This window comes from Perognathus longimembris, unplaced genomic scaffold (assembly GCF_023159225.1).
Source record: "Perognathus longimembris pacificus isolate PPM17 unplaced genomic scaffold, ASM2315922v1 HiC_scaffold_5536, whole genome shotgun sequence".
Lineage (NCBI taxonomy): Eukaryota > Metazoa > Chordata > Mammalia > Rodentia > Heteromyidae > Perognathus > Perognathus longimembris.
The window spans coordinates 131,983-144,401 of NW_025960974.1; the positions used below are offsets into that span (position 1 = coordinate 131,983).

Genomic DNA, 12,419 nt, shown 5'->3' on the forward strand with positions numbered 1-12,419 from the left:
GAAATGGATGGACCCAGAACAACTCATATTAAATGAGGTAAGCCAAGCTCGGAGAGACAAATGGAAGATGTTTGTAGAAGTTAGATCTAAAATACAGTGGGACATGATAAGTTGTACAGCACTCTAGGCATTCACACACAGTGAGTCCAAAGGAGGATATTCTTAGAAGAGGAATGGAAAGGCACAATGCCTGTGCCTCTGATCATATAACAATATTTATTAAAATAATTTGAGCAAATGGAAGCAAGAGGTTTTTGTTCATTGTTGTTTATGTTTTCTGTTTTCTGTTTATACAGTCTTTGGAAGTATAAGGAAGGCACAGGAAGGGACAAATGGCAAACAAAGGTAGCAGTGGTACTTGCTAGACACCATATTGAAAATGTAATATGCAACTTGTGGGTGGGGAAATACCAGAAAAAAGGTCTTTTTCTTGAAGATGACTATTGTCACCAAACTCCTCCAGCACAGTTACATCTGCTCTGGGAGCTCAATCTCTGAGCTTTATAGCAGAGGACATGCAAATCCGACGTCCCTCTGCTCATGAAAACCAGACCATCCCTACCCTGAAGCTCTGTGAGCTGGATCCCATCCAGTGATTGACACAGACCACTCACCATGGAGCTGGGGCTGTGCTGGGTTTTCCTGGTTGCTATTTTAAAAGGTAATTTATGTGGAGCAGCAGATATTGAGTATTCAAATGGGCACAAGTGGGAAGGATGGGGATATGTGTGATGTTTTCTGACCAGGATTCCTTGTGTTTGCAGGTGTCCAGTGTGAGGTGCAGCTGGTGGAGTCTGGGGGAGGCTTGGTGCAGCCTGGGGGGTCCCTGAGACTCTCCTGTGCCGCCTCCGGATTCACCTTCAGTGATTACTACATGAGCTGGATCCGCCAGCCTCCAGGGAAGAGGCCGGAGTGGCTCTCATACATCAGTGGCAGTAGTAGTGACATAAACTATGCAGGCTCCGTGAAGGGCCGCTTCACCATCTCCAGAGACAACAGCAAGAACACACTTTACCTGCAGATGAACAGCCTGAGAGAGGAGGACACGGCCCTCTATTACTGTGCCAGAGACACAGTGCAGGAAATCCAGTGTGGGCCCAGACACGAACCTCCCTGCAGGGCCGCTCAGGACCAGCAGGGGGCGCGCGGCACAGCTTGCAGCCGGGTCAGCCTGGGGAGCAGCTGCAGACAGGAGCCCAGGGCTGGTCTCCTGGTGTCTGAGCTGCCTCTGTGCCCAGCAGCTTTGACAGGATTCCTCCCTGAGTTTATGACCTGCCCTCCTCCGTGAGGTCTCTAATCTTTTGCTATGACTATTAAAAATGAAACAGAGATCACTTTGGAAGCAAAATTGGCACTGCGGTGGTAACCAGTATTGGATCCTAAAAAGAATCTGAGGACCCTGGTGATTCATGAGACTCAGAGCAAAGATTCCAGGATTCACAGACTTTGGAATTCACTCTGTGAACCAGAGGGAAAGGCCTGCCATGGTGACTCATGCCTGTTATCCTAGCTACTGGAGAGGAAGAGAGCAAAATGATTGTTTGTGGAGGCCAGATGGGGTAAAACCCTAATGAGAACCTATCTCAATCAGGAAGTTGGATGTGGTGGCTGTTTCCTGTGATTCCAGCTGCATAGGAGACAAGTGTAAAATCACTGTCTGGAACCTGCCCCAGGTAAAAACGCAGCACATTACCAGAAAAATAAATAAATCAGAAGAGGTGAAGGAATGGCTAAAGTAGCAGGTGTGTGCCTAACAAAAAAGGCCCTCAGTGCAAAACAGTACAGAGAGAGATACAGAGACGGAGACAGAGAGAGACAGAGAGATAGAGAGACCGAGAGCACACAGGGGTTCAGAATTGACCTAGCAGAATTATTGCCATGAATTTACGTCAATTCGTTTCCTTACTCAGTGGCTCTCATTCTCATAAACTCCCTTTTTGTTTGTCCAATCACAAAATGTAATTTGGGACCCACAAATTATAAAACACGAGGGTCAGACATACACCAAGAACTCAGAGTATGGCACCTTGGGAACGTTGTTGGGACTTGTCAGTCTCTATTGAGCAGGACCTCTTGCTGTCCTCCATGGGGATATAGAAGTGGACACTAGGAGTCTGGAGCATGACTGCCACATACACTGTGCACTTAGGACTGATCTCGCTGTGCCCTCTGTCCTGGAATTTCCTCTATCAGTGACAGCTGTGGGAGGCCTGCAGATGGAACCTCTGGGGATGATGGCCAGGTCCTTGGGGATCCATCATGAGGACAGTCACTGTGCAAGAGAATCATGGTGCATGAGGGGCTGGGTCCGGGTGGTGCTCCACGCAATCTGGCATCCTCCCCTGAATCACTGACTTCCCCTCATTTGTTCCCAAACTAGTCCTTGTATATTTCTCTTATTACATCATGATAGAAAAGAACAAGTTTCATTTACTGAACAAGAACTAGTATATAAACTATATAGACTTTAGGAAGACAACTTCCAGGTTTTGAGATTTTCCCATAGACAATATTGATGGATAATGAGACAAATCAATCACCTCACTAGGAGATATCCATCCTGTGTCCTCATTTGAAGGAGAAAACTCCTGCTCAGGAGGCTCTGGTTTCTGTAGCACAGGGTAGTGATGTAGATGGCACTTCTGTGTTAATCATGGTAAAAGAATGAAGAAAGGAATGGGAAGATTTTTACCAAAAAGAAATCATCAACAGTTTAGAATATAAATCTACTTACCCTACTAAACATTTAGCAATGTATATGTGCATTGAGTATTCTATACTACCCTGTTGATATATATCCATTATAATGAATGAATTACCAAATTATTTAATTGGTAAACAAATAAGTTAAGACATATACCTGCAGGTAAGGTATGTTTAGACCGCAGAGTTCAGGTAATGGTGCCACACTGTGCATCATGGGTAAGGGGGACAGGGAAGGATAATCTTAGGACAAGTGATATTCTGATATTTGTGCTGACTTTGGTTTCCTGAAAACATTTTTCAAAATTTCTTCAGAATCAAACATGTTTTCCTCCTCTTCTGATGCAAAATTAATAATTAAATTTATATGTGTTTAGATTTGCAGCATTTCCAAATTTTTATTCTTATTATAATTGTCATGTACAGAGGGATTACAGTTGTATAAGTTAGATAGGAGTACTTTTCTTTTTGGACAATGTCAACCCTTCCCTAGCTCCCTCCAGTTTCTCCCTTTCATCCCCAGCCATAAGTTGTATGTGTTATTGTCAACATAGTGTTTAGTGAGTAACACTGCCGCATTTGTTCACCCTTTGTCCTTCCACTTTTGTGTAGCACCATGTTTCCTTGTGTATAGTTCTGTGAAACCATCATCTACACCAAGCTAATTCACAGAGCACCACCTCACACGGACCATGCTGATGGAGAGATGATATCATTTCAGCCTTCTGAATTTCTGAGGCTTGTCCTGAGGCTGCTGTAGGATCAATCATGGAGGACGGGCCCAGTGTTGACAAGATGTGTTCTGTAGCCTTTACATTAAATGTTCAGCAAACACATGTTAGATCCTTTAAAATGTAGTCTCCTAGCTGGGTACCTGTCCATAATGCTTGTAATCTTCATACCTCAGGGGGATAACATCTGAGGATCACAGTTCTAAGCTAGCCTGGGCAGGAAAGTCCATAAGACTCTAATCTCTAATTAACTACCAAAGTGCTAGGAAAGAAGTGTGACTCAAGTGGGAGAGCCGAGCCTTGAGCACAAAAGCTCAGAGACAGCACCCAGGTTGGCCTGGACCAAAAATAAAAACATAATCATCTATCACATTCAGTTTTAGCTCACGTACTTCATCTGCACCCAGAATGAACAACAGCTTGTTATATAACAAGCAACAGCATGCTGACTCGTGCTTCTCCAGAATGAAGGCAGAAGGTCAAGAAGCCGCCTCTAGTAAATGTTTCCTGTGACATCACTACATGACAGAAAGAGGGCTGGAATCTCCCTTTTGTAAGAGCATTTGGTGTTACATTTGGTGTTCCCCTCTCAACACTATTAAATAATAGTAATATTCATATATTAAGACAGGACAGAAAGTCAAACCCCACCAAAAAAAAGTGAAGACAGGAAAGCAGGTAGCTGCTGGAGAAACTTAGAGAGAAAGAAAGAGGGGGATATCTACCCAATGTTTCCAGGTTTTTGTCTCTGTCAGAAAGAATTCAGAGATGGACTAAATAAGGAATTGGAAGAAGTTTTTTAACCAGTTCATCGGTTTTAGGCACTGTTCCTGAGTCTCTTTGCTCTCAAGGCTAGCACTCTACCACATTAGGCACAGAGACAGTACTATATTGAGTAGTTAGTATATTGGAGATAAGAGTCTCACAGGATTTTCTGCCTGGTGTGGTTTCAAATTCCAATTCTGGGATCTCAGAATCCTGAGTAGTAAGGATTATAGACATGAGCCACCACCTGGAAGGAAATTGTATTAAAGAAAAGTACACGCTCATGAAAAGACCTGGCTTTTGAAAAGAGTGGTGAACTTTTCAGACTTTCTCAGTGAGATTTATGCTAAAGCTAGGATATTTGAAGAAGAAAAAGCATAGGTTATTTTGATGGTAGCACAACTTGATAGAATATTTGTTTCTTGACATGGTACAGTTTGAAAGTCAGATAAGATGCATGCAGATGAAGCTGCTTTTGCTTGAAAGTGAGTATGTTCCATAAAATCAAAGAGTCCAGAATTTTCTGCTTATAAATATTACAATATCCTTTTCTTTCTGTAAAACTATCCAATTCATATTGTTTTATCTGTTGTTGTGAAGGAAATCCCCACACTCTTGCTATCTACCACTTATACCTCTGATCACATCCCAAATCTACCTTGTCATAGACAGAGGAGTGAGAGGTCAGAGGAATAGGCTGTCTCCTTAGGATGACTGGTTATTTATCTATGAACTACTCATGTCAGATACATACAGACACATGTGCAGAAACTGAAACTCATGCACCTGTTCACATGGAGCCCCTTCCCTGTTGGTTCTAGCACCGTTGCACCTTAGTGCAGCAGCAAAAAGTTATAGGGGAGCAAACTCTAGGGTTACCAAGTAATCACATTTCATGACAGGGAACAGAGAATAGGGATAGGAGAGAAAAACAGAGAGATCAAGGGACGGGGTAACACTGTCCAAAAAGAGATGTACTTTTGGCCAGGAGCTGATGTCTCATGTCTATAATCCTAACTGCCCAAGAGGCTGAGATATGAGGACCTAAGTTTGAAGCTATCTCAGGCAGGAAGTTCTTGAGACTCTTATCTTCAATTAGCCACCAGAAAACTGGAAATGGAGCTGTGACTCAAAGTGGCAGAGTGCTAGACTTGAGCACAAAAGCTCAGGGAGAGTGCCCAGGCTGTGGTCAAGTCCTATGACTGCCAAAAGAGAGAAAGAAACAAAAAAGGAAAGAAAGAAGAATGGGAGGGAGGGAGGGATGGAGGGAGGGAAAAAAGAAGGAGGGAGGAAAGAAGGAAGAAAGAAAAGAAAGAAGAAAGAGAGAGAGGAAAGAAGGAAGGAAGAAGAAAGGCAATAAAGAAATGGAGGCAGGGAAGAAGGAAGTGAGGAAGAAAGGAAGAGGGGAAGAAAGAAAAAGAGATAAGGAAAAGGGAAAGAAGGAAAGAAAGAAAAAAGAGAAGGAAAGAAAGACACAAAGAGAAAGAGAAGGAAAGGAAAAGGAAAAAGAAAGAAAGAAATAATGAAACAAAGGAAACAAAGAAACAAAGGAAGTGGGAAGAAGGAAGTAAGAAAAGAAAGGCAGACAGACAGGAAAGAATGAAGGAAGGAAGACTTTACTGACAAATAACGGTGACCCCTCTGTATATCATGTTTACTAACAATAAAAAGATGTTATAAAGAGGGAACAGAGGGAGAAAGGGGGAGCTAGCTGAAAGCAGCCCTGAGGAAGCAAATCCAAAACCTGATTGGATGAGGAATGAAGATTGTGGGAACACAACGCAGAGAAAGGATTGGGCTTGGGAAGGAGGGATCAACCTCTTAAATATTTCCAACATCTCACTGCTGAGAACATGTGTTCTCTCACCTCATACCTGAACACAACTAGAATGCAGAGGGGGTAAAACAACTAATACAGAGCAATTCTGAATATTTGGTTTTCTTATCTGTACATTTATGTAGACTTCTGTGCAAATAGCAATAGTTTCAGGCCAAGTATGGCAGCTTTGCTTCACTCAGAAGACTTCCACCCCACAGCTTGCTTTATAACCAACGACATGCAAATAGGACATCCCTCTGCTCATGAAAACCAGACCACCCCTGACCTGAAGCTCTGTGAGCTGGATCCCATCCACTGACTGAAAACAGACCACTCACCATGGAGCTGGGGCTGTGCTGGGTTTTCCTTGTTGCTTTTCTAAAAGGTAATTTATGAGGAGGAACAGATAATGAGTGTGTGAGTGGAGCTGAGTGGGCGGAACAGTGGATATGTGTGACATTTCCTGACAGGATTCTCTGTGTTCACAGGTGTCCAGTGTGAGGTGCAGCTGGTGGAGTCTGGGGGAGGCTTGGTGCAGCCTGGGGGGTCCCTGAGACTCTCCTGTGCCGCCTCCGGATTCACCTTCAGTGATTACTACATGAGCTGGATCCGCCAGCCTCCAGGGAAGAGGCCGGAGTGGCTCTCATACATCAGTGGCAGTAGTAGTGACATAAACTATGCAGGCTCCGTGAAGGGCCGCTTCACCATCTCCAGAGACAACAGCAAGAACACACTTTACCTGCAGATGAACAGCCTGAGAGAGGAGGACACGGCCCTCTATTACTGTGCTAGAGACACAGTGCAGGAAATCCAGTGTGGGCCCAGACAGGAACCTCCCTGCAGGGCTGCTCAGGACCAGCAGGGGGCGCGCGACACAGCTTGCAGCCGGGTCAGCCTGGGGAGCAGCTGCAGACAGGAGCCCAGGGCTGGTCTCCTGGTGTCTGAGCTGCCTCTGTGCCCAGCAGCTTTGACAGGATTCCTCCCTGAGTTTATGACCTGCCCTCCTCCGTGATGTCTCTAATCTTTTGCTATGACTATTAAAAGGCAGAGTATCACTTTGGTAGCCATAATGGCTCTGCAGTGGTAACCAGTATTGGATCCTGATGAAACCCAGGAGCCCCTGGTCATTCCATCAGACTTAGGTCAAAGATTCCAGGATTCACAGAGTTGGAATTAATTGTGGGAAGAAGAGGGAAAGTCCTCGCTACTGGGGAAGAGGAGTGCAAAATGATTTTGTGGAGGCCAGACAGGGCCAAACCTTACTGATAACCCTAAATCAATAAGCTGGATGTGGTACCACTTCCTGTGATTCCAGCTACATAGGAGGCAAGTGTAAAATCACTCTCTATAACCTACCCCAGGCAAAAACACAACACAACACCAGAAAAGGAAATAAAAATCAGAAAAGATGAAGGAACAGAGAAAGTTTCAGGTATGAGGTGTGCGCCTAACAAGGAGACTCTGAATTCAAAACAGTGCAAAGACAGAGAGAGAGAGAAGCTCACTGACACATGAAACTTAACAGATCTCAAATCTTGCCATCATCCCTCTGCCTGTAGCACAGTGCACAGAGATTCAGAAATGACACAACAGAATTGCTCCTATTAATTAATTTTCTTACTCACTGACTCTTTTTCTCACAGCCTTCTTTCTTTTTTTTGGTTCAAACACCAAATGCAATTTGGAATCCCCAAGTTCTAAAGGGGCTAGCTTTATACCTACATCTAAGGTTACTCTGTCTCCTCAGGATGACTGGTTGTTTATCCATGAACTACTCATGTCAGATACATACACACACATATGCAGAAACTGAAACTCATGCACCTGTTTACACAGTGTTCTCTCTCCTTGGGTTCTAGTACACTTGCATCTTAGTTCAGCAGCACAAAGTTATAAGGGAGCAAGCTCTAGAGTTACCAATTAATCACATTTCAAGAAAGGGAACAGAGAATGGGGATAGGAGAGAAAAAGAGAGTAGAGGAAGGGGTGGCACTGTCCAAAAAGAAATGTACTTTTGACCAGCGGGTAGTGTCTCATGCCAATAATCCTAGCTGCTCACAAGGCTGAGATCTGAGGATCCAAATTTGAAGCTACCTCAGGCAGGAAGTTCTTGAGGCTCATCTTCAATTAGCCACAAGATAACTGGAAATGGGGCGGTGACTCAAAGTGGTAGAGTGCTAGACTTGAGCACAAAAGCTCAGGGAGAGTGCCCAGGCTGTGCTCAAGTCCTATGACTGCCAAAAGAGAGAGACAGAAAAAGAAAGAGAAAGGAAGGAAGAAAGGAAGGAAGGAGGGAGAGAGGGGGGAGGGAGGGAGGGAGGGAGGGAGGAATGTGAGGAGGGAAGGAAGGCTTTCCCACAGAACTGTGACTGCTCATTATACTATATTTAGTAACAATAAAAAATTGTTACAAAAAGGGAACAGAGAGTGAAAGGAGGAGCTAGATGGAATCAGCCCTGAAGAAGCAGAGCCTGAGTAGATGAGGAATGAAGATCATAGGAAAACACAGAGAAAGAATTGGGCTCAGGAAGGAGGGATCAGCTCTTAAATATTCCCAATGTCTTACTACTTAGATCATGTGTTTTCTCATCTCATACTTGAAAACAACTAGAATACTGAGAAAAATAAAAACAACTTATACAAGAGCAATTATGAATATTTGGTTTTCTTAACTGCACATTTATGTAGAATTCTGTGCAAATAGTTTTAAGTCAAGTGTGGCAGCTTTGCTTCACTCAGAAGACCTTACATGAGGAAGGGCTTCAGAGCTGTAGCTGAGGACCAATGACTGACGCCTCTCTTGTTAACTCAGTAGGGAATTCCTTTGTTCATTGCCTGCCAGGCATGGAGAGCTTTCCTTTATCTAGTGGTGAACTCTGATAGACTTTCTTTCAGCAACCACAGCTTGGCTGTGCATCTCATACATGTGGCTGCCTTTCTGGTGCACTTCCCATGGTGGGACCCTCAGCTGACACCCTGGTGCATCTTATCCCAGCTTGGCAGGCATGACCAGCCACAGTCTCCCAGGACAGCTGCCCACCAGTGCCTCCAGCTTTCAACCTCCAGCCTGGCTTCCCATTATTCCTGCAAGAAACTTGACCTTCCTTCCCAAGCTGCTTCTAACTTATTTAAACACAAGGTCTACGGCAGGTGTATTGTAAACTACCAGATTCTTACTGCTCCCATACAAGCCCTCTCAAGATGACAGCTCAGCCAATTCTTAGAACCCGAGGGACGTAGAACAACCCACTCTGTGCCATAGTTGCAGTTCTTGAAGTTGAGCTCCTCACAGCAGACCAGTCTCCATCTCCCAAGTCCTGGGGTGATAGCGAACTCCTCAGCTTGTTTGTCCCACAGTGGAGCCTGTCCATCCCTCTGTGAGAACATCTGATGTCACCTGCTGACTTCTCAGTTCTTCTTCTTCAGCAGGGAGAGCTGCACACCGGGTCAGAATTCAGTGGCACAATTATTCCAGCCCTGATTTCATCTCTGTGATTTCCTGGCTCTCCACGAACTCCTCTGGTTTCTCCTGTCTTCATTTCCTCAGAATCCACTCACTGTTGTGTCAGTGGATTTTTGCTCATGGGAAAAATGTTGTTAACCTTCAGCTCAACATCTTGTCCAGAACTGGCTAGGAATAACTATAATCAGTGAGTTGAAAGACAGATTCTAGGAAAATGTTAAAGTGTTGATGAAGCAATTTGAAGAAGACACAAAAAATTTATGGATACTTATGAACTCACCATTTACCCATGAGAACTTTATGTTATGTGTTGTGACTTGGCAAGGTTATTACAAATACACAATATGATATTGCTACAAAGAAACAATATATATGAATAAGAAAGATAGACTGTAATAAATGATATGCCAAAGACACACTATCAAGTGTCTGCCTGAATTCTGGCTTGCTTGATTTGTTGTCAGAATGAAGTAAATTGTAGCAAACTCACACCTGATCTCACCACAGGAAGAAGGCTCTGCAACCTCACCTGATGAGCACCATTCTCCTGGAACTACATCTGGGAACTGTTGGCCCCTGCCTTAAGGGTGTGCAGGCTTAGAATTTGGGATGAATTTTATAGTATGTGAAAACCTGCAAGTGAGGAATATCATTCATCATTGTTTTACACTTTTGCATGTGTACAAGGAGGTAACATTCGTGTTATACTTCATGCTTTGTGTATAATCAGAAATGTTAAGCAGAATGGTCACCCCAGGACAATGGCACAGTAAGGGGACATGTTTGTCACCTCTGCACCTCAGACAGGTCTCAAAGTTCTAACACTCCTGCCTCAAGCTTCCCAAAAGTTACTGTTAGAGTTGTGTATCCTAAACACATACTCCATACATCATGTTTTCTCCAAGGTGAACATTGTCATCAAGCTCTTCCAGCTTCCAGAGCAGTCACATCTGCTCTGGAGGCTCAATCTCTAAGACTTCTGCCTCAGAGCTTCCTTTATAGCCGAGGACATGCAAATAGGATGTCATTCTGCTCATGAAAACCAGCCCATTCCTGACCTGAAGCTCTGCAAGCTGGATTCCCTCCAGTGACTGAACAGAGACCACTCACGTTGGAACTGGGGCTGTTCTGTGTTTTCCTTGTTGCTCTTGTAAAAGGTAATTTACAGGGGACAAGAGAAATTGAGTGTGCAAATGGACATGACTGAAAGTAACAGTGGATATGTGTGAAATGTATTGACGAGAATTCTCTGTGTTCACAGGTGTCCTGTGTGAGGTGCAGCTGGTAGATTCTGGGGAAGGCTTGGTGCAGCCTGGTGGGGGGTCCCTAAGACTCTCCTGTGCAGCCTCTGTATTCACCTTCAGTGATTACTACATGAGCTGGATCCGCCAGCCTCCAGGGAAGAGGCCTGAGTGGCTCTCATACATCAGTAGTAGTGGTAGTACCATAAACTACGCAGACTCCGTGAAGGGCCGCTTCACCATCTCCAGAGACAACAGCAAGAACACACTTTACCTGCAGATGAACAGCCTGAGAGAGGAGGACACGGCCCTCTATTACTGTGCCAGAGACACAGTGCAGGAAATCCAGTGTGGGCCCAGACACGAACCTCCCTGCAGGGCCGCTCAGGACCAGCAGGGGGCGCGCGGCACAGCTTGCAGCCGGGTCAGCCTGGGGAGCAGCTGCAGACAGGAGCCCAGGGCTGGTCTCCTGGTGTCTGTGCTAGTTCAGTGTCCAGCAGCTTTGACAGGATTCCTCCCTGAGTTTATGACCTGCACCTGAGAAGGCCAAAGTGTAGAATCCTACAGCCTTGGAAGCCAGTACACAGTAAGACAAAGTAGCGCAACTCCGAAGTGCACTATGTGAGAGAGCAGACACAGCCCCTGGCATACTCAGGTGCGTCCTCCGTGAGGTCTCTGATCTTTTGCTATGATTGTTCAAAATGAGACACAGATCACTTGGGAAGCAACAATGGCTCTGCAATGGTAACCCATACTGGATCCTGAAGAAACTCCGGGGACCTTGGTGATTCCATGAGACTCGGGACAAAGATTACAGGACTCATAGAGTTGGAATTCATTCTGTGGACAAAAGCAAAAAGGCCTGGTATGGTGCCTCATGCCTGGAACCCGAGCTACTTGGGAGGAGGAGAGAAAAATCATCATTTGTGGTGATCAGATGGGGCAAAAACATAATGAGGTAACTCAGTGTGAGGAAATAACCTCATTTGATGTTTAAACTGCCTTCCAACCCATATTCAGAGCAATGAAGAAAACTTTAATAAGAAATTTAACTAATATTCATTGGAAAGCACTTAAAGCTGTTTCTGAAAACACTCACATACTCTCCTGCCTCCAGATTCCACTTCCATGTCTTGCCCTCCTCTGTCACATGGGAGGTTGGCCAACTGGGCCTTTTTCTAAGTAGCCTTGGATTAAGAGCAAGGGACTTACAGGTAAGTTATTTTAATGGGTGACTAAGCCTCCTTCCAACATTAGTTAATGTTTAGCTTTTAATATACCACATGGTTCTTCTAGGGGCTATTTACTGTTCTGTGCCATTAAAAAACCAGACTGCACCAGCTCAATGGCAAGTCTGACTTCAAGAAAAGACCTGGAGAAAATGGCTCTTCAGAGACAAATTGGGGAAGATGGGTCAAAGTGGAAGTGGGGAACTGGAATCTACGGTGGGTGACCTTCCTGACTTACAGGTTTCTCACAGTGTGAATGGAATAAGAGCAGACCCACCATGTACAATAAGAGTACAATGCTCAGGTTATCTCTGCTTCCTAGAAAAATGGCACTAATAGTCCACCCCATGCTGCAGAGACACCAGTGGGCAATCTTGAAGCCCTTGATGAACAAAGGATACACATATTTGTATATGTGATTTGTGTGTAAGTGTGTATATCTGTGTGTGTGCATGTGTAAATATGTGG

General features: G+C 44.6%; 1 gene segment (V, D, J or C); it reads left to right on the forward strand.

Annotated features, from left to right (window-relative positions):
- Window positions 1-570: 570 nt before the first annotated feature.
- LOC125345337 lies at window positions 571-4,337 on the forward strand. The segment is given in 4 exon segments: window positions 571-661; window positions 765-1,075; window positions 1,763-1,769; window positions 4,315-4,337. Coding segments are annotated over 4 exon segments (387 nt in total).
- Window positions 4,338-12,419: the final 8,082 nt, after the last annotated feature.